We start from the raw sequence: 22,930 nt of genomic DNA on the forward strand, positions 1-22,930 counted from the left end.
CCTTTATTTCTGTACTATGTTTTGAATCTCTACTATCAGTAGCAGAAGAAGGAAGAAAAACTAGACCCGTCAGGTCCCCCATTTTCACCTCTGCTCCCTATGTAGGAGGAATCAGGAACTGCAAAAAACAACCAGCTTTGTCTTTCACATGTTTTCGACCATGAAAGGAACAGGCATCATATTGCTTTACTAAATCAAGGTTTATGAAAGATCCGATCTTTGTTTTTATATAAAATTTATGAGCACTCATGTTTATAGTATCTGTAGCCTTTTCCTCTCTTGCACAATATCAGAAATTGCAGAAGGGGGGTTGGGGTGGAAGGAATGAAACTTTTTGGTGTAATTTCAACATTTCCTTTTTCTTGAAAGTCAGCCTCAATGCGTGTGAAAATTCCTCTTTAACTGTAGAAGATATACACTACTGACAGATTATTTAGAGGTAAATGTGAAAGGGGACAGGCTAATAATTCTTTAGGCTAACTATAAAATATGGGAATGCTTTACAGCTGACACTGTGAGTATATCAACCCAGTAATTGGATGCACGTGTTAGTAGCAGTAAAAAGGCACTGTCCAGTTGTCCACCTTACATGGGAATCTACTTTGAGTGTATTCTTTGATTTACTGTTGCAATTAGAACTGAATGTTCAAAGAAAGAACACAAGTAACCCAATTTAAAAGCAAAGAGTGCCTTTAAAGCTATTATTTAGCGTGTGACCAGGCTTACTTGCAACCATTTAATTCCCCTGCAATTTCCATTTGTTGCACTGTACATATGAAGTAGCACAACCAGTTTTAATAATGCATTTAGCTAATGATTTAATATATATCCAGTGCTTAAAATATAACTGATTTTTTTTTTCCTCATACACCTTCCCTTGAAGATATTCATTTTCTTCATAAAAACAGAGAGCTTTCCCATGATGGATTTTCAAAACTTCATGTAACAGTGTTTCCTGTCTCCCATTTACTATGTAGTAAGAAATGTTTTACAACAAATTGGCTCTAGCAACAAAAACAATTAATACAGAGAGGAAAGGATCTTTTCAAGTCACAAAACTTATGCTTGCAGGTACCATTATTAGTTCTTTGTGTTCAAGGTATCTGAACAATGAAAGGCTGCAAGATATGAAAGTATTGTATCAAAAGAAGTTGTTGAAGTACAGGAAGGATTTTATTATTATTATTATTATTTTTAATAAATACATGCAATGAGACTAGTATATTTCTACCTACATAGTAACCAAGACACTTATATGTGGTCATATTACTCAAATGCATCCTCCATTTCTGATCTGATATTTAGCTTTCCTTAGCCCAAAGTAAGCAAAGCTTACTTCCATAGAGTCTCATCAAGCTGACAATGCTGATAAACCTTAAAACTATTTACGCTGTTCAAAGTGTCAGAAGTCACTACATGATAAACCACAGAATATTAGGATAAGACAGTTCAGTGTCTTATGGCAACTGCAAGAAATAGTACCACAATGTGCAAACTGAAATGTCAACTCAGTGCTGTTTTGGGAAGGAAAGAACTCTAAGACCTTGATTCAGAAAACTTCAGAAAACTGAGAAAACAAACAAAAACAAGACATGAAGGAAGCATTAGAACAAGTCCAAGCTGACTGAATTATTTGTTGACACTATTGCTATCATCCAAATATCAGGCTTATGAATAAAAATGCAATACTGTTTAAAAAGATCATTTTTTTTTTTTCTCCCCATTAAGAACCTTACCAATGTGATTTTATTACTCGATTACAGGAAAGGTCTGGAAACCTCCATGAGAGGAGATGTTGCTCTATGTTCATATAAGTACCCACTGTTTTTAACTTAAGACACACAGGTTAACAAGTTTTGCTAACAGGATGTTTTTTCCTTTTCTGGAATGAAAGGCTCTGTGGAAGAAATGAAAACTCCCCTATTGCAGAATCTGACTGAACTCCCATTTGAAGTGAAAAGACCCCTCTTCACACACACAGCTCAAAGACATATGAAAGTCATCTTTATTTCAAAACAGAGGATCTTACGCTATGAGTGAATGTATCCAAGATGTTTCAAAAGTGTAAGCAGATTCTATAGCACTCACTCAACTAACACCATCTTCAAGGGAAGTTTTGACTGAGCCATACCTGAGAATCATCCCATTAAATCAACAGTATGGCATATCTGAGCCTGTATGCATCTTTCTCTCACTCTTCTGAGGTTTTAAGGACAAACTTTTAATTTCCCCAACTGTTTATTTATTTATTTATTTTTCTCCCCAAGAGGTTATAAGTTAGATTTATGAAGACAAAAAGACTTCTTACAACTGTATATTTTGAACAGATTTATGACAGGGCTACACTATCAGCATGGAGGGTCCACAAGGCAGAAATGCAGTAAGGATAACAGGAGAGTGTCATGTAGACATTAAATAGTACAATTCTTTCCACATTCATAAATCCTAAGTGCCTACGGTTGTACCCTGCTGGTTATAAATTATGTAACTGAGTTCTGCAGGGGAAAAAAAAAAAAAAAAAAAAACCTGGAGTGAGAAGTCATCTCCATAAAAACACAAATTTCATATTAAAGAAAAAGAAAAACAAGATTCAATTTACTTCACTGAGACAGCATTATTTCTTATTTTAAGTCATTTTAATTGGTAACAAAATAAAATATCTCTTATAGAGTAAAACAACAAAACACATATGACTACTAATCAGTCTTTAGAAAAATAGAGAAAAGTCCTCACATTAATTTGAGGAATTGATAAACCCAAACAGCTAGTTTAACCATGTCCAGAAGAAAAAGAATGTATTTTACCAAGTATTCTAATCTGTTTTGAACTGTACATCTGAGATTAATGTACCAACAAAGCTTTGAGGTATACCAAAAAAAAATAAAAAAGAAAAAAGAGTATCAAACTGAGTATACTTAATCGGAACACTTTTGATGTGTGTGTACACAATCCAATATATACTACAAACCTGTATTTACATGTCATGCATACACTTAAAATCCTCATTAGCAATGTTCAGCATTTCTAGCAATTAGTCATTGTCTACAATCTTTTGGCCTACAGAGCAAGCCTTGAAACTGTCTTGCTATTATTCATTATATTGCTAATCTAATCCCACACTGACTATAGCAAAACGAAAGACTGCCAAGGACTTCAGGAGATACTAAAGCCATTCATAAAAGATAATTGCATACTCAGGGGAAAAGCCTGGAGTAGGTTAGCTTGTGAGCAGTAGCTAATTATTTCTTGCTAGCTCTCTCAGTGAAAACACTTGTTCTGCAACTGTGCTTTTGCACTGTTTGGATTAATCCACTTCGGATGCTCAGAAGCCCATTTAATAGCCTCCCACCTGGTGTAAGACCCTTTAGCTTTGCTTGAGCCAAATTAGTCCACAGAGCTGAGGACCCAGCCCCTTGTCTACCTACTTTGAGCAGAGGTGACACCAGACAGTGTCTGTGCCGCCATCTACCGTAGGTTTTGCATAGCACTGCTTGGTCCAAAACTCGCAGGAATCGATCTGGTAATTCTTCCCTCTAATGGGCAGTCTCAATGACATGGACTACACTCCCCAAATATCTACCTGAATAACAGCTTTACCCTGTAATCCTCGCTCAGGCAGAACTCCCACTACGGACTGCATGTTAGCTGCTGCTAGTTAACCATTGCTTATTGTGTTACCACTCTTCACCTACTACAATCTGTGCTGTAAATTTGAAGCCCATGTGCTTCTTAGCACTATTTATGGTTGCCTTAAAAGTCGATTAAAAATAATATAACACTCAATAATATGTCCAAATTTCCTAGATGCAGTTTATCACAAGTATCATGCAGCCCACTGCATGACGACCATATTATATCATGCAGCCTAGTGCATGACGACCATTAAACCCAAAGATTAACCATCTTCAAGAAAGCTTTCTAGGTGCAAATCGGGTAAGAATCTGCACCATGCAGTTCTTTCCAAGTTTACATATGGCTAAAGCTATTGTTGGTCATCCCAGATGTCAAGTTACAGCAATTTACTTTTTTAAATTACACTTTAGAGGTGTTTCCCCCCCCACCAAAATACTTAAGACTCCAGAAAGCAGCGCAGCTGTCCTTGTTCATATACACAAATGATCCTACCAAGGAAAGGGATTTCACAGCTGTGGTGCTGAGGGACATGAGGGACAAACTATCACTAAAATGTTACTCTTTGAGAACAAAACTCCAGTTGCAAGGAACAATAAAACCAGACCTAAAAAGCATCCTGCTTTTACCTGGAGACACACACACTCCATTTCTCCTAAATGCTGCAAGTTCTCCTAGCTTCCTGACAGTGTGTTCAGAAGCCACCTCTGTTACCATTACCCTATAGGTAGAGAAAAGCTGATGGAAAAGTTCCAAGCAATCAAGTCGGAAAACATGCCAAAGTAAACTTTTATTTAGTGCACTTTACTCAATATTTATAGAGCAAATCTAAGGATGCCGTTTGAGCCATTTTAAAGGCTGGGGACTAAGTTCTATTTTCTGAATGTTTATTCTGACTTTCTCCAACTGTTCTTCTTACTTGACAGTACTTAATTGGCAGTCAGCCATGAAAGCTGTTGTCTAATTACACAACATATCATGATCTTAGAGCCCTACAGATAAGGCTTTACTGCAGCATAAATGGACTTTAAACATTAGCATATGAGAAAAAGAAAATTAGCCCCCAAATTAGATTTCAAACAAAGTCTTGTGTGTCAATAGTAACTGTTATTTGTTTAGGAAAGCGTGATTTTGAAGGAGGAACTTCTATTAAATAGCCTTTAACATTAAACAGGCTACAATTTAGTGGGTTGGCTGGCTAACCCCTTATGCATGGCAGAAATTTGTTCACATGTAATTACACATTTTAGACTATCTTAATGATACCACATATTTGCATGGAATCAGTCCAGCTGGAGATTATGGCAGCACTCTGATTACACAGCTACATGGAAGTGATGAAAAGCACAGATTTTGTGAATCACTTGCAACATTTTGCTACAGACACCCTTGAAATTAAGACATGGTAAATGTCTACATGAATGGTCTCAGCTTATGTGCAGAAAACACAATTTCACACTGCAAGTTATAGTGAGTGTTAGAGGAAGATATAACTGTTTGACTTGTCTTCTGCTAGCTAAAGTGTAATCATCTTGTGTTTAAAGATGTTGTTGTATCACACTGTGGGGTCAGCAAGTTACATGCCCTAGGACGATGGGAGTCTTTTCTTCACTACTTGTAAACTTGAAAGACAGGATACATCTATGTGTAACACAACCATTGGTTTGCATTTATATGAAAACATAACAAAACAAAACACAACATTCTTCACCCCTTATGTAGATATTCTGCAGTTGTGAAGAATAGCCAGGACATCACCCAGAATGCCTGTTCTCTTTCTGGTACACTGTCTAGAACTCTAGGAAAAAGGAATCACATCCCAGAATTACAGGGAGTTGTTCATGCACATAGATCAAGAGTAGAAAGATGTATATGTACATTGCAGATTATGCTACCTCTTCTTCAGAAACTCATGCATGTGTGCAACTTTACTCACTAAACAATTCTGCAGGCTAAGTAGGGCTGCTCAGATGAGCATTTGCTTCTCTGAATATACTGTTGTCAATTCGGCCCCTTACAGACTGTGCTGCAGGAATATTCTACACAGCATGGCTCTGTGTTTTCAGTGATGCACACAATGTTTGCAGAATCCAGTTTGAGGGGAATCACGCTATCCTCTGCAAATACAAGTTATCAAAGAAATACAGGGCTAGGACCTAGTTCCACACACACCCATTCAAGTGAAACCTTCATCAGATCTTTCTTTCAAGAATTTGGCTTCCTATGAAATATAAAAGGGAAATGGTAAGATTTGGCTGCCTTGATATCTAAAGCCTTTACAAACATTAAGCATATGACAGAGTATGAATGTGCCAGGTGGAGCAAGTGAAACAGTGACATGATACATCAGCTCTCTCCTCCCTGCTTGTACGCCTGTATTATGGGTATTTAATAGAAATACAGTGGAATTAACAGTAATGCCTCTCATACAGCAGGGCAACCTGCTGAAATATTCCATACTTTACACATTAGCTAACAGGGGAGCTACTTAAATCACTTTAAGTTGTTTTAAATTAACGGGAGATTTATCTTCATTTTTTTTTGTATTTATGAAAAACAACCCAAGAACCAAGGAGCGGTTCTCCACGAGCGGAACAAGTCAGAGTGCTTACTCCAACACTTGCATAACAGAGCTTACTTTTGCAGCACTATAGTGGGATGCAGTCACTTAAGAGTTACAATGCAATATATTGTGATTTACTACAATTGCTTCAGTTTGAGACTGCACAGGCAAGAAAACCGAATAAATGTTACATTTCTAGCACTGACAGCCAGAAATACATTACCAGAAGCACGCTATTACTAAAAGCCTCATTAGTACCACAGAAAAGCTGGAAAGTACAGCCATGGAAACAGCCATACGGCTTTTACTTTGAAATCATTTCTTCAAGAAAAAAAAAAAAAAAAAAAAAAAAAAAGACAATGAAATGTGTGTGAGGTCTGCGCGAGTCCAGCCCCAGATGTTTACAATGGGGCGCGGAGCAGCACCGAGGCTGCCGCGAACCCAAGCGCAGCGCGGGTGCCAGCGGAGCGGCGGCGGGAGGAAAAGCTCCTTCCCCGGGATCGGGGAGGAGGGGCGCGGGGCAGGCAGCCGCGCTGGGGCTCGGAAAGCGAAGAGCGTGTGTGCACGGGGGGAGATGGGTGCATTGTTTTAATATAGCGTTCTCGTCGAGGCGCGTTAATGACAAGGGATAATGATTTTCAGATTCGGGAGACAATGTCGTCTCCCCCTTCTCCCAACCCCCCCATCCCCCCCAACCTTCGCTCCCCGCCACATCCTTTGCAAATCTTTTCTAATTTGCTCTTCTGCCAGGCAGCGGAGCGAGCGGCGCTCGGCGAAGCCATTTGCAAAGCAAATGCCTGCCGGAGAGCGCGGCAGAGGCGGGCGGGCAGCGGGGTCCCGGCAGAGCCCACCCCACCTCCGCCCCGAGCCCCCTCCCCGGCCCTTCCCCAGCTGGGGGCTCGGGCGCCGGGTTCGGGGGAGCCGCGGCCGGGGGAGCCGGCGTCCGAAGTCGGAGCCGTACTTACTGAAGGGGCAGTTCTCCTTCTTGGTGCCGCTGACCTTGCCGTTCTTCTCGATCTTGAGAAAGTACTTGTTGTAAGAGTAGAGCTTCCTCTTGCGCACGTCGCCTTGGAGGTGATTGTAGCTCCGCACGTGTCTCCCCGCACTGGAAGGAGAGGAGAAGGACGAGGGGAAGGAGGAGGATGATGAAGAAGAAGAGTTGGTGGCCTCCGGGGACAGCATGTCCTGGCCGAGGTCATGGCAGGTGACAGGCACAGAAGACACCAAGAAGAGCAGCAGCAAGCAGCAACAAGGCAGGTGGGAAAAGGCTGAGGCACCATTTGTCAGTATCCATTTGCACATTGTACTGAAACTCTGGGCGCTGGAAAATGTCTTATCAAAAGAAACATACTGGAAGGGTAAAACCTGGTAAAAAGCAAGTGGAGAGCCGGTGGTTGCTGCTTCTGGTTAGATCCCTCTGAGCTCTGATCTGGCCTGAAGTAAGTGCACCAACATCCATAACTCAGGGGACAAATCGCCTCAGAAGTTGCTGCCTTTTAATCCTTCGAGTCCTCCCTCAGAAAAAAGAGCTGTTGGTTTTTTTTGGGGGGGTTGCTGTGGTTAATCCTCTTTCCTTTTTCTCTTCCCCTCCCCACCCCCCCCACCACATACACACACACTCCCCAACCTGGTTTGAGACTTCCCAGTAGTTATTTTGTTCTCTTCCTCACTCCTTTCTTCACCATCTTAGATGCAGAAAGGTCTGAAAAATAGATGACAGCAAAGTGAACAACAACAACAACAAAAATAAATAATAACCAGCGGAAAGGGGTGCTGGAAGGGATTTTTCACACACACCCCTTTACACACACACTCGCACTCACACTTTGTGGCTTTGCACCTTCTTCTGATCCCCACCCCCTTGCCTTTTTGCAAATCCCAAACCAGTTGCACAACTCGTCCTTTCTCACTGACAACCCCAGAGGAGGCAGTTTCTTTGTTTTGCTTTGAATTCTCCAGAACAGTATTAAAAAAAAAAAAAATCCAGAGAGAGAAAGAAAGAGAGGGAAAAATCCCAACTTGTCTCCCCCCCTTCCCTTTCCTTTCCTTTCCTTTTCCCTTCCCTTCCCTCCCCCTTTGGTTGTAAACAGGTTGGAAGCTGTAGCCTAAATGTCAGCGATTACAAGTCAGAGGTGGGATGTGCCTCTGGTGGTCAACCCTTATTTGCAGGGGGTCAAGCAGCGGTGGGACATCTGAAACCCTTTTGCAGTTGGAGCGAGCAGTGCCTGCTGCGGAGGGAGCCTCAGGAGCTGCCCTGGCTTCCTCCGAGCGGCAGCGGCAGCAGCAGCCGCCGCCGCCTTCAGCTCGCTGCTAATTGCTCCTAAAGCGTTCTTCTCGGAGTGCTGGCCACCAGCATGGCTTGGAGACTCATGCCTTACTAATTTCCCTGTCTTACAGGCTGAACCAATCCCCTCCAGGGAGGCTACCTTCCCCCTTCGCCCCCCCCTCCAAGGAAAGAAAGAAAAAAAAAAAAAAAAAAGAACTTGTTTTCTAGCGGAGGATTTTATTTTATTTTTTGGCAGTGAAGTGCTTGAGAAAGCCACCTGGAGCTTGTTGCCTGCTAGATCTCCCCCTCCCCCCTGCTGGAGGAGGGGTTGGTGGAGGGGCTGGAAAGAAGTATATACTACAGGCAGACCCTGGAAAAGCAGATTATATGCTGGTCGGAGAGAGTAAAAAGGGAAGAGACATAATTAGCTCCTTTTCCTTCTTCTTTGCCAGCTTCCATGGAGGTCTTTCTCCCTCCTTTAATGAATCACTGATTTCTCGCTTCCGTTGCTGAAATAAAAAGTTCACACTTTAGCCTGCTCTTCCTTTTAAGCCTCTCAAGATTTATTGTGTCTCTTTCCCCACCCTCACCCTCCTTGTCTCAAAAGAAATCGGGGCCCTAAATGACCATTTTCTAATTGCTAACATGAGTCATTTACCGAATCACGCGTCTGACTTCAAAGCAAAAGGGGCTTTATTGGGATTGCAAAGGTTTCCCCATAAAATCTGTCTGAATGTTTTGCTGTCCTTTTTTTTTTTTTTTTTTTTTTTTTTCTTTTTAATTAACTAATGCAGTTTCCTTTGCCAGAGAGAAACACATTTTCCATTCCAAGGCTATTTTAAAGCGATTTTTCAAGCTATTATTTTCCTGGAGGGGCATATGTTGTTGGTTTTTCCTTTGATTCTGTCTCTCCTAATGGATTTGTCATTTCACATACTGAATGTTATGACAGATTCATATTTCTATCCCGTCACCGAACTGTCAGCTTTCCCAGTAATTAACAGGCATCTTCCATATGATGTACTATCTTTTAACACCATAACAAGGGATCAGGGACTGACAGGATATGGGTGAGCATGCTAGACGTCGAATGTTGGTTCATTATTCAGTATTGTAAAATAACTGTTTTGGAATGCAAGTAGGTGGAACATTCACTAAGAGGACAGAGCAGCAGAGAAGTGAACCAGTGCAGAAACACAGGGAGTTACTCAATATGTAAAACCAAAACTTTTTTTGAAATACAGGCAGTTTAATAATGCAGATCAGTGGAATGCAATGGAAAACCGCCTGTGCAATTACATGTGGCATTTGGAGTCAGTCTTAATTTAAACAACAGAAAATCCAGAAAGGAACAAATAGTTCTAAAATTAGACTGATTCATTAGATTAGGATGTTAAATATATTGTTAACTTCACAACAGAAATTAGAAATGATTTTCTCCAATTATGGTGTTTATTCTGGAGAGAGTTAGCTCTTAAATTTATGTTCTCAGCTTCTGGGGGTGACATTTAAACAGCCTTAAAAATGAAACCATTTAATGTTAGAATCAATATGTTTTATGATGTTGTTTATGGTACTTCAGAGTATTTATTCTGCACGTATTTGCACTGAGTGCAGAGCATTTCAGAAAATTTTTGGTGAATCTGACTTAGGCTTTTCTTTTGTAGCAACTAATAAAAAAAGAAATAAAAACTAAATGAAAAGCAAAAGCCTACTTCTTGGTGAATGCCTGACAGCTTACGTGTATGTCTGCAAAGCTACTGTCAATGTTCACTTGCTGTTCAGGTCATGAATACAATATATTATCTCTAAAACTGAAGTGCTTTTGATTCCAGCAGATTAAAGAATAAATAAATGCCATAATGTTTTAAAATTATACACTTGAAGAAACCTTTAATTTTTGTGCTTTTTCTGTCAAAAGCTGAAAAATGCAATGAATTGACATTTTAGGATCTCTGGTGGCAAGAGAAAATAGCAAGGTCAAACAGACATATTTAACCCCAATTCCTCTAAAAACAGGTACTATCTTGAATTGGTTCCTCTCCAGAAGAGGTCTGCTTAAACCTATATCTAGTTTGTGATGGATTGTATATCGATTTTAAAATCTTATGGTTAAATACAAAAGCTACGTGTCCAGAATTTCATATTAAATTTGCTTCTGTCAGGTGCAATATTCAGAGCAGTACTTAAAACTACTTCAACGCATAGGGAATGCGTTTCTATCCCGTGTGATGACAGGGAGGGCATTAACAAAACGGAGTCCAAATGAAAAGCTGACATAGCTTTTTAGATTATATCTCATTCTTTTTTTCTACATTCTGTATAGCCTTTCTTTTACAGCACAGTTGAATCCCTAAATACCCCACTACTTTGTATTGTTAGGTCACCTCTTAGGTTAGCCTGAGAAAGCCTGAGAAAAGTTCCACAGGAAAGATGCACTATTTAACGGAATTCAATCTGTCCCAATAGATTTGAATCACTAACATAAATGTATGAATGTAGATTATATCTCTGTAATGAGGCCTGAATCATTCTCAGTTACTTCAAAGGACTGAAATTCAACCTTCCTTTTTAGCAGCAACAATCAGACCTTAATGGGTTCCTTTATTAATTGTTCCATTGCTACGTTTGAAAAGCAGCTACCTTCAGTCTGTGTCCTAGACTAGAAATGGTACCTGCTGCTTCTAAAACAGTGTTTCTGTTTTGACTTCTACTCTCTAAGATTTGGTTTCCTTTTCTGCAATTTTAGAAATGCTGAATAATCTTGACCCACCATGAATGAAATAAAGAAAATCCCTTTCTAAAAACAATGTGCAAAAAGTAGAACATATGTTTTAAGAATTTTCCTTTTGGGCTCTTTTATTGCCAAGGAATGTTCAGGGAAATGAATTGCACAGGTGAATGAAAAATAATCTCAACACAATTTTTTTTTTATATTTGTAGCAATTGCTTATGTCATGTTTTGCCTTTTGATCAGCAAGGGAGGGTTTTGTTGTTGTTGTTTTTCTTTCCTGTGTTAAGTAATTGACTTGAATCCAAGAAGGAGTATTTTAAGGTAGCTGGAATAGATTTTGCCTTGTATGATTTCCCTTAGGCAAGTCTTTATCTTTTCTGGTGTTGTAAATAAGTTCTGTGTATGTCTTTGAGTGTTAATATAATCAGCTAACTCTCAAATATCACCAGCCCCTTAGGTTGGGCTGTTAGATAGCAATCATGCCCGTTTGCTGCTTACAGTATGATGAGAGATGCACATGCATCTTCTGGTCATGGGATCCAATTCTGTTCTTATTCAAGGTGTTGGGAAATTCACCAATGTTTTCAGTGAGAGAGATCTGGGCTAGGAACCTGACTGACAGAGAGACAGTCCTGTTGGAAGTGAGGCAAGGAATGCCAAATGACAGTGATGGTTCAGATGTCTCCATCTATATGACTAACTGCTGAACTTGACTGTGTTGCAAAATGCTAATCACAGTTGTGAAGAAAAGGCGGTAGCACATGATGTCCACAATAGCCAGCCAGCAATGAGACAAGCCATTTGATTCAGGTTGCAATGTTGCTTGCTGAAATCTTTATACTGGGTAAAGAGTTTGTGGCCAGCAATAGCAGAGATTAAAGGCCATAGCATTTTATCTGAACGAACTGTGCCTTAAAGCTTGAAGGTAACTATGTCATGGAACTTGAAGGAAATAATTGTTGCAGTTGTTTTCTTCTGAGAAATCTGTGAAATCACTATTGTTATATTTGTCTTCCTTTTTCACCTCATAGCATACCTCCATGCCATTTAAGAAGTGTCCAAATACTAATATTATTCTAATTTTACATATAGAACAAGATATAAATTAAGTCCTTGAGTTGTCAAAGAGAAAGATTGAAGGAGGTGTATGCCATATACCTCATCCATATGAAGCTGGAATAAGATATCCAAAGACAGCATACCATTTCAGCTGCCTGTAGTGGGATTTTGTAGTGTGTGGGATACATGGCTGAGCTCCTCTGTGCACATTCCTTTCAAGCTAAGCATCCAAAACTGGAAAAGAACTCCAGCAGAGTTTACACAGAGTTTAATAAAATGGACATGTCAGCATTTATTTTTTATTTAAAAACCATTTGCATTTCTAGGTCAGACATAACAGTAGACAAATGCAAAAAGAACCTGAGATAAACAGAATTTAGCTAAGGCAAACCTGGTTCCCCCTGAGTATACAGAATCACTGCTGAGAATAGTCAAGTGCCTTGCCCATGCTGTTAATAGTCCTCAGAATGGTGCTTATTCTCAGAGATCTGGTTGAAGCACAAAGGGCTGTCTGGGCTAGCACTGCCACTGGCAATATGTAATGATCATCTAGCATATACTATCTCATGTTTTAACACAGAATCAAAATATGGCACCTCTTAGGACTACAAGGGTCATATTCTTCTGAACAGATGTGTGAATTGTGGGATGAGCAGGATTTGGTCATTGTGATTTACCTCATTACTTAGGTTGGATGTGTTTTCCACTCTTGGATGTATTGGAAAAGTTGTCTGAATGATGCACTTCAAGCAGACGATTAAGAAAATTGTTTATTCTTCTTAAAATGCTAATTATGGCTATTCTCTTGGAGTATGTTTATAGTTATGCTATGCCTGGCAAAAGAGATCTGCAAATAATGTATGTGTGATGGTTGAAAATATCTGTGTGATTTGTGTTTGATAAATACAGCTTAAAGAAAAAAGTAAAAACATGCATTCTACAGAGGTCATCTAGACTACAGATCCCAGACAATGAGCTGTAGTAGTAGCTATGTGCATGGGTTAGACAGTGACTGTGTTTAGTAATGGTCTGCTGGCAGCCAGTTTTACTTTGCAGAAGAAAAATTAAAAAGGCAATATTTTCAAGGAAAGGATTTGTTTTTCTTTCTAATTTCATACAGAACTACCAAGAATACAGGCCACTTAAATATTGTCTATAAATATGAGTGATTGAGAACAAAACCATACGAAACTGCCAGGAAGGGGTAAAAGCCAGTGAGGTCTGCATAATTCTCCCTCCCTCCCTCCCTTCCTTCCTCCAATCTCATCTAAGCCTAAATTTTCCATTGGAAAAACAATGATGACTGAGGAAATACTTTGTGCCTTCTGATAGTCACACTACACACATAAGCCAATACACCAATACACCCATGGGTTTTCCTTGTAATGGATATTGCTACCACACTTAGTCACCGAATCTCTGTGTGATTTTATTTTCCTTTTGCTGATAGCAGTCTCTCACACTGTTTTCAGACCTCAGCTGATTTGGTGTGCCTAGACTTGAATCAAAATTAGTATTTGAAATGAACTTGTGTGCAGTGTTAATACTTGGAAAAGATAAGCTGACCTTTTATGTGGATAAAAGTGGGATACTGGTGAATTTATCCCCCCACCCTGGTTATTCTAGCTGTTTATACAAGTTCTGAAGATACACTGTAAACATTTCACTACTGCTTCACAAGATCCAAATCTTCACCTGAAAGAAGGTGTTGGCTTATTTATGATATTGAAGCTCCTGTTCCTTGGAGGAAGCTTTCCAGAAAAAGGGACAATTTTGTACTTAAATGTGCAAAATCATCTTTGTGTCTTTGTGTTGTATTTCTTAATTTACTGGAAAAGGTGCTTATATAGGATGCAACTGAGACAAAATGAAAAAAAAAATATATTTATTTATTTAATAAACAGAATTGTGTATCCTGAAAGGTGCTAACTATCAGTATTCTTTCTGGATCCAACCAAGATCCCTTTTACAAAGGCAACAAAGCCAAACCAAAAATCTGCAGCTCTGCTAGGCTCCATCCTTCTTCAGTGCTACTGGAAGGGAGTAAAGAAGTCACTTCTAGGCATTGCTTGTGGAGCTATTTGAAACAGAGCTGACAGCTAGGAACATCAGCCCAACAGCTGAACATGCTTGCCTCACCACAGGCAACCAGGGTAGCCAGCTGGGCTCCCTCTGAGCTAGTTAATAGCTCACACATTGCAGGGGGAGCTCACACATTGCCTCTTCTTTGTCAGTTAATTTGTAGCAGTCACTGGAATTACTTCTGTGAGTAAGCACCTCTCAGCGTGAGGAAGGGTGATGGAAGCAAGCCCTCCACTAGCTGGGCAGTGCTCAGGAGGGCTGGAAAGCAAAGGACAGCTCCTGATTCCCCTCTGGCTGAGCAGGAAGCACCAGAGACACCAGCAGCTAGGCTGGGCACCTGTCAGCCTTCCTATATGTGCTATAACCCTGGAGATACCTGGCATACTGGGGCTTAATGTGTGCAATCTTATTATTTTGTCCTGGAGTTCAGAAAGAACAGACGGGCTTTACTGCTGTCCTCTCCATCAAAAAACAAGTCCCTTAAAGCTAGCATATTCCTGAGTTGTGATCTTTTTAAGGATGATTTTCTTCTGTTCAATAGCTGATTATGGTTTTGGAAATTCAGCTTAATTAAATATATATTTATTAGCAGATTCTTTAGCTTTTTATGAGGATCAAAACACAGAGATAAAGGAAAACAGTATGGTATCTTCTTTCTAGCATTATTTAAAATGTTTACAGCATGTTAAAGTTTTAAGCAACTCTGAAGAGCAGTCATCCATTCTGTAAAGCTTAAAGAAATTATTTTTCTTTATGACATGTGGGTAACAACTGACCACACAGATCCAAATTATTTCAGATTTTAACCAAGCTGACAGTCACTGATGATAATAATTAGCTCCTAATTGTCAGATTCTCAAAAAATGGCATCACGTTTCATGCGCTGTACATGCAGTTAAAAGTAAAGAACTCTGACAATGACATGTTGTTTTTTTGTATGCCAGTAACTGGTAAAATACCTTCCTTGTATGTTTCTAAATATTAAAACAAACAGATAAACAAACTTCTGCATTTTTTTCAGTGCAGCTCAGGAATACAAGCCCCTATATAAAGGCTGGAATCTGACAAACCAAGAGATGTCACTGATCATAACAAGCAGCAAAAGCCTGTGTATATGGTATACACTTATTCTGAGCAGCTTTCAAAAGCATAGAAGGGCATGTTGCAGCCAAAGAGTGAAGAGGGGAAGCCAAAAAAGGAGAGGCACTCCCTTTCTTGCTCTTCTACCGTGCTTGTGATGCTGCCTTGCTTCGTGTATTCCTTCCAGCCCTGAATCACCAAGTTATCCTATTCATGTGATTACTGGGAAAAGAATATCATCTTGGAACCTTTTTTGTGTATCTGAACGATAGCAATATAAACAGAAAAGAACAAGTTACTTAACTAGCAAATGTTGACTGTCTTCTGTGGAAAAGTACTATGTAATAGAAAAAGCTGAGGAGAGCATATGGAAGGGCTGAACAGATAAACCTACATAAATAATTTGTGTATTACAAGTACACAAAAAATTACAATTTCCACAGATTATTCAGGTATAAAATTACATGCTTAATTTTTGAGATATTCAACACTAGTTCTTTTAATGCCTTCTAAAGTTTTATGAATCTGTTGTACAAATGATTTAACAAAACTGTGGTGACCTTTTCTTCAGCTTGCCTCACGTTAGTGTGACTTATGGGTACTTGGGTCAGATGTACACCTAAAGGCAGGCAAACTCTTCAATTAATTAACAATTTTATTAGTTAGTAAATTAATGAAGAGTCAAAAAATTGTTCTTTTCAAAAAGCTCTGGGCATGAATGTCAGCTACTTAGATTCATGGTAACTCAATAGTGATAACTCAGTAAAAATCAAAAAACATTTACAAATGACATATTAGACCATAAAATTTCATTACAAAACAGCCTTTTTGGTCTTGGTTCCCTATGGACATGCATTTAAATTTGTCAACAAATGACATCCTCAGATAAACCACCACAAGTCAGATCTTTCTTATCTCACAGCCAAAATTAAAAGGATTACTTTCTCTGTGGGTGTAGAGGTGAGGGGAATAAATGTCTTTTTATCTCAGCAGTTTGCAGTAAAACATCCTCTTCCATCAGACTAAATCTGTGACCTATTTTGCTGCTCCACTGTACACTTTGCTCCCTACTGGCCTTCAGGAAGAGTACCTTTCCATTCCATTTCTCTTGCAATTGTTTTGTATCCTCAAATGAGAGCTAGAGAGAAGCCATACCTGCCACAAAATGGAATATTGTCCATTTAGCATATCTGAGATCTGGTCAGATATGTACAGTATGGTGGACCCCGAAAACAGCCTATCCTATTCACAACATGGAGCATCTGCAGAGAAGTGGATGAATGGTGGTTCGGATGTCGTCTCCCCAGTTTATTGATTGATGGCTGATATGTGTGATGGCTGATATCTTTCTGAACCATGAAGGTTTGGGGGTAGGGAGTGTCCTGGCACTGAGAATGACTGTGCTCATCCTGGATTTCTGGGAAGATCAGATCAATCAATGTTGGCTAATATGTAAAAATATTGTCTTCTTCAACAGGGGCAAAGTTCATGTCATTACTATGAAGAGATAATCACTGAGGCTAAGAATGTGAGGGGAACAAATGCAATTCCATTCACAAAATCATAATGTGTTCTACCTAGTAAAATTACGTAGAAAGCACAGTCCATAAATAACATGCTCTAATGTATCAGGTCTTCAAAGAAAACTGGACTTGGCCCTGAAAAACTTCGAGCCCTTTGCCAGCCAACCACTCAATTTCTTAAGCAGGTGTTTAATCATTTGAATATTTCAGTAAATTTCAAGATGATCATATATATACTTAAAACTAAGTGTGTGTTTAGGTACTCTTAAGGCAGGGTTTTTCAGTTTACTAAGACTTTCTGCCAGCTTAGAATTTTGGGTATCAGGAGTGAGATTATAAAGATTTTTAAGGTGTTAAAAACAACCTAAAGTGTGAGAAGACAAACAAATTTTTCATGGCATATTTTCAAGTCTTAAAGATACTAACATTTTCATAATTTGAAAGAATAATACCAAAGTAATTGTTATATATCCTCCCAGGAGATGATCATTATTATGACACAATGTTTGTTACTTTTGATGAGCGTTACAAGGAACTGGTAACGCTCATCATATGATCTTTTGGTAACGCTATATGATCTTTTTCATGGGAAGATTTAAAAGCAAGTGACAAAGATTCTAGATATGTTTTTCTAGGTGAACCAGATCTAGTGCAGTGGTACATTTAGATGATCACTAAATTCTTTTTCTATAGTTTTTGTAACTTTGAAGTAGCCAAACAACTCTTGTTTAAAGTTTAACAAAATAGTTGCATTACTAAGTGACATCTGTGAAACTACAGCATAAGCAAGAACAGGGCAAGCTCTCATCCTTTCACAGTAATTTATTTTCCATTTCTTTTTTTATGAGGATCCTTTCTCTCTAAAACTCTAATTCTGCAAAACTTAGAGAATAAACAGGACTCAAATTTCAGTTGATTCTGGGCAGCTGACTTCAACAGATTCTATGTGGTTTTCCTGCGCTGACCAAATTGCAGAAAATATATCAGGGCGTGGCAATCCTAGAAATTCCCTGGAAATTCCCAGTGCAGACTAAGGAAGACAGTAATTAATGCTCCTTCATCCTGAATTGATTTTTTTTTCATCCTGCCTATAGATTTTGCAATATAGTATGTGTGTTATGTGTGCACATCCCCCAGGATCTTGACGTAGCAACTTTTTTTATATAGTGCATGAATACCTGTCAGACAGTATGAGTGCTTGATCACAACTGAGTGAAAAAATCAATAATATAGCAGAAAAAGGCTTCTAATTTAATTTCTAATACTTTTTTTTTTTATTATTATTATTTTTTGTAGCTATCCATTCATATAGAGACTTTGCTCTCTGGAAAAACAAACAAACAAACAAACCAACAAACCATTAAATTCTGGGATAAAAATTTCTCATACATCAAAAATGACATTTCATTTAAGCACTGCCTTTTTTTTTTTTTGCCCTTTTTTTTTCTCTCCCTATAATAATTGCTGTGTGATTTTGATTTAGAAAGACAAGTGAACAACATTTAAAGTCTTCAAGACTCACTATTGCATTACTGTAACATATGAATAACTTTGCTTGTTAAGTGAACATTTGTAACCAATTAGTCTGAAGAATGCATCTTTGCAGATGAGAAAAAGAAGACTTCAGCTACCCCTTTTCTAGTGCCTTGGACATTGGTCTGCTTTGACAGCTGCAAGAAAGAGGTGTGCTTGGCTCACTAAGGTATTTAGCTGGGGATGGTAACAGAGAATAGGTAGACTATGTTCCTCTTACTCTGCAGGTGCTGAGTTAGAGGAAGGGATATTTTGCTGGTGATATTAACAACTATAATAGAAAGGGAGAAAGTCAGAGAAGCCATCTGACTCACAAGGGTTTCCTCTGTCATAATGATGTTTATTTGTCACACTTACCCAAGGCTAAGTTAAAATCCAGGCCCTAGACTAATTCTTCAGCTTGCTTACTCTTAGAGCTTCTGCTGGCTTTAAAATTGTGTCAAAAAGGTACGTACTCCATTAGTTTCAAGTAGTCTTGTCTTTGTCTTTTATTGAGTCAGCCTTTATGTTATTTTCTGTATAGATAAAAATTATGAAAATCAGGGAATTATATCAAGACTTATATCCTCAGACAGTTCAAACAAATAACTCAGTAATAAAAACTCAGGAAGTGGTAATTTATGCTGCTACAGATCCTGACTGAATCAACCTCTTCAGAAATATGTGTGCACGTATCACACATATCCCCTGTTTCACAAATGGCTTTTTGCAATGTTCTTGAAACTAGCTATAATAAATATTGTTTTAATTATTATTAACAATATTATTATTAATTTTTAGCTGACCTGAACTAGAAGGACCTGAACATAGACCTGAAGAGAGACAATGTTTTACTCATGTTAGAATAGTACCTGATTATACCTTTATGTGACTGTCAGACTGTCATTTCTTACTGGTAAGTGCAAGATATCTAAACATTCATATTTCTATTAGAAAAAACATGTTATAAAATTGGAATCAGAACTGAATCACTGTCAGAGCTTCTAGAAATTGCAGAGTGACTGTAGACATCATCATTTCTACATGTGAGCTCCTGTCTGTTTCTGTGCAATGTAACTGCTATGATAACTTGATCATAATGATGGATTTTGGCATTCTGGTGTTTGTCATCACATTTTATAAGTACCTCATACTTCACTGCTAGTGAAGAAGGTACAGCATCTTGCACATGCATTGTTGTCTATATGCTGAAGAGAAACCATTCTGACTTGTCAATCACTCTGTTGAAGGTTAGATGCTGTTTTGGACCAAAGGATGTCATCTTTTTCTTTTAATTTATAGGCACTTCAGGTAAATCTTCAGTCAAATGAAGTAGGAATCAGAACCATGAAACAGAGGTGAAGGGACAAGCAGTGATCTTTCATCCCCAGCTTATTACTAATGTGATGAGACGTTTCGGTTCTAATCCTTCTGCCTGAAGAAGATTTAAATTCATATCTAGATCCATTAAAGTGCATGAGCCATATTAGTCAAAATAATGGCATTTTCTTCCTTCTTGATTATAATGTTACTATTCCACTTTGCATGGACTGTTGTCCAGGAAAAACAAACAAACAAACAAACAAACAACAACAATTCTAACACTGTAACTCGGGGTTAAAACATTGTTTTTAAAATAAAGATCTGGGTTTCAGTTGCTGCTCCATGGTCTGTTTATGTGTTTTATGACTGTCTAATGCAACATAAATAAGCAGCAGTTCAAACAGGCACCGAAATTTAAGTCTCTCTTTTCACAGGTACAGTTGTTAACACTCACTGGATTGAATCCCTTACTGAGATAAGGAGATTTAGTTTCAGGATTCCAGCATGACATGTGCTGAATCTGTGAAACGTGAATGTGCATACACTGGTGTGCTGAGTTGCGTGGTCCTGTTTAATTTTAGTTGCTCAGGTGCTTTTATACACACTAGGAGTTGATTTCTGGCTTTTTTTGATGCGCAAGACACCTATGATCTTTAAAGAATCTTTGAGCAAAGGTTTTTGAAAGTTCAGAATTAGATGCATAAACCTGTCTTATGTCCCATTTTAGGTACCTCAAATAGCCCTGGGTTAATATTATTTGCTTGAGGGTAGTGCTATGGGATAAATTATATCCCACATGCCCAGACTACTTTTTGCTTTCTGAAAGGATAAAATCACAGAAAAATATGAAAACAATATAAGTGAATTATGAGAGCATTATCAAGAAATCTCAAAATGGAGATCTCAGTGAAAATCCAGGTTACATACTAGGAAATAGAGGTACAAACTGTGGAAATGACTTGCCAAAGGCTATCTAGAAGTCCAGTAGCAGCAGTAAGAGCCAAATTTCCATCTGGTATTTCATCTATGCATCAAACTCTTTCCCACAGTGTCCATTAACTTTGAATTGTAAAATATCTGAAAAAATAAGGTTATGCTCATCAGCTATTAGTTCATTTGTTATTTTGCTCATCTGATGTAGTTCAAAATGTTAAGAAATAAACCATTGAATTTGCTTCTCTATTTCTCAATTACATCTTGCCTTTCCTTTTAAATTACTGCCAGTTTTGTAGATCTGTAACTTTGAATATGCTGGGCTTTCCTTAAAATATTGATTAAAATTTACATTTACTAGCTTTTTATCAATAAAGATTTATTTATTTATTTATTTATTTATTTATTTATTATTTCATAAATATTAGGGCTAAGAATAACTCTAATGGCTATCAGATCTAACTTGCTTTTTAATGTATGGTACCAAAAGCTCCTCTTTCATGTATCTATTTTCCACACAGTTCTTGCAGCTAGTCCAATAGCTGGTGGTTAAAAGAACTTCATAGAAGCCTCCAACAGTAATGTGCAATCAGTAATGTGGGACAAGCCCCAGGTACGACATCCACTGGCTTATGGACTAGAAATTCACAAATCAGTATAATAGCTGAAGCCCCCAAAATCAAAATTGAAGCAATATAAAGATATTCCAGTCATATGAAAGCAAAACAATTGGTTTCTAAGTTTAGGACATTTATTTTTGGATTAAATATTGAAGAAACTGCCGTTTTTTTTCCTGCTCTTACTGTATTTTTGAGATTTTAAAATTTTCCATCAATTTTAAAGAACAAATAATTTAATTTATAATCATAATCAACAGATGCATTCAAAAATAGATATTATCTCTTTCCTTTTTGTGCCATGGCAAATAATCTTTTAGCTCTGATGAAAGAAAAAAGTTTTGTGTATCTTATATAATGCTGAATTTTTTCCTCATTAAAGCTAAAGATAGCAGAATTGATTCTGTTGTAATTTTTGTTTCGGAGTATCAAAGCTTTGGAAAATATTAATGTCATGTAAAATGAGGGTTGACATTTCTACATCACTGGTCTTTGTGTTAGTCAGAATGGAATAGAAGAAGATGTTGCAGTGAATGAGATCTTACAGTGCCAATTTTTTCATATGCCACGTCCTTTACAAAAATGTGCTCCATTTTTGTAGGAAAAAAAAAAAAGGTAATGAGAGAGAAATTGACATGTCTAGGTTTATGTGTTGCTGTAGAACCTTGAGATGTTAGAATTGTGATTTTTTTTTCAAAAAAAATTTTTTTTCTTTTATTTCTGTGAAAAGCTTAGAGAGGAAAATTCTGAATAATGAAGAGAAGTCCAAGCAGTCAGTTTATCTTTTTTTTTTTTTTAAAGTTTCCTGTTGATGTACCAAATGTCCACAAACATTAGAAATAAATAGGGTATTTCAAGAACAAAAGCATCCTCTATCAATTCCTTGGTAGCCTGCCATATCCCAAAATGTCCCAGGTAGTTGTTGTCATCAGAAGGTTCACAATCAAAATTCACACATTGGAACAACTACCCACACAAACCTGTCTATTCACAATTTTTGATCCAAAGGTCTATGACATCAGCTGGGAAATGGTCTACAGTGTCTTCTGGATCAGGCTAACAGTGAGTTAATTTGAGGTTGAGTACAAGTCTTTGCAAAACTTTGTAGATTGCAGTATCCCAGCCTGTTAGTCCTTACAGTAATGTAATTCCGTTGGCAAATTTTGAAATGTTTTTGTGCCAATATCAAGATTTCACAGAGTTTCTGCTCTATGATTGGCCTGCCATCCTGTTGGCCAGGGTTCCCTTTAGCTGCAAGAACAGTAGCCACAGAAAAGGCACTGACAGGGAATCTGAAAGATTTGGAAAAGAATTTGTTGTGAAGAATGGCTATTTTTACCCTCCTACTCTCTTGTGGGTAGTTGATGACAGATCAACTACCAAGCACTTTAGTAGAGGGGAAGAATCTCTTTCTTGCTTGAAGACTGTCCAAGACCTTACGCTATAGTAAATATTGCATATCCATATAACAAATGATAGGTCTTGTCCCACTTATTAAAAAAAGGGGAAAAAAAAAAGAAAAAAAGAAGAAAAAAAAGTGTCTTCTGCTGATGCAGTCAGGTTTCTCCTTGAATTAACATCATGGCCAAATGGTCTACTGTACACATC

General features: G+C 38.1%; 1 protein-coding gene and 1 long non-coding RNA gene across 5 annotated transcripts in view; one reads left to right on the plus strand and one right to left on the minus strand.

Moving 5' to 3' along the window:
• Positions 1 to 8,628, minus strand: part of FGF10 (fibroblast growth factor 10) — a 64,708-nt gene extending 56,080 nt beyond the window's left edge. Inside the window, exons 1-3 of one of the 4 annotated variants that reach the window (XM_068666591.1) lie at positions 8,317 to 8,628; positions 7,821 to 7,895; positions 7,159 to 7,722 (exon numbers count right to left, since the gene is read on the minus strand). In XM_068666591.1, coding sequence (XP_068522692.1) covers positions 7,159 to 7,495 — 337 coding nt within the window. In that variant the 5' untranslated portion in view covers positions 7,496 to 7,722; positions 7,821 to 7,895; positions 8,317 to 8,628. The other 3 variants (XM_068666592.1, XM_068666590.1, XM_068666593.1) reach the window with 3 other exon arrangements.
• LOC137847913 (uncharacterized) lies at positions 7,311 to 21,030 on the plus strand. Its single transcript, XR_011091119.1, has 3 exons — positions 7,311 to 7,450; positions 19,251 to 19,365; positions 19,752 to 21,030. It is a non-coding gene; the product is annotated as an uncharacterized lncRNA (long non-coding RNA).
• Positions 21,031 to 22,930: the final 1,900 nt, after the last annotated feature.

Source organism: Anas acuta, chromosome Z (assembly GCF_963932015.1).
Source record: "Anas acuta chromosome Z, bAnaAcu1.1, whole genome shotgun sequence".
NCBI lineage: Eukaryota > Metazoa > Chordata > Aves > Anseriformes > Anatidae > Anas > Anas acuta.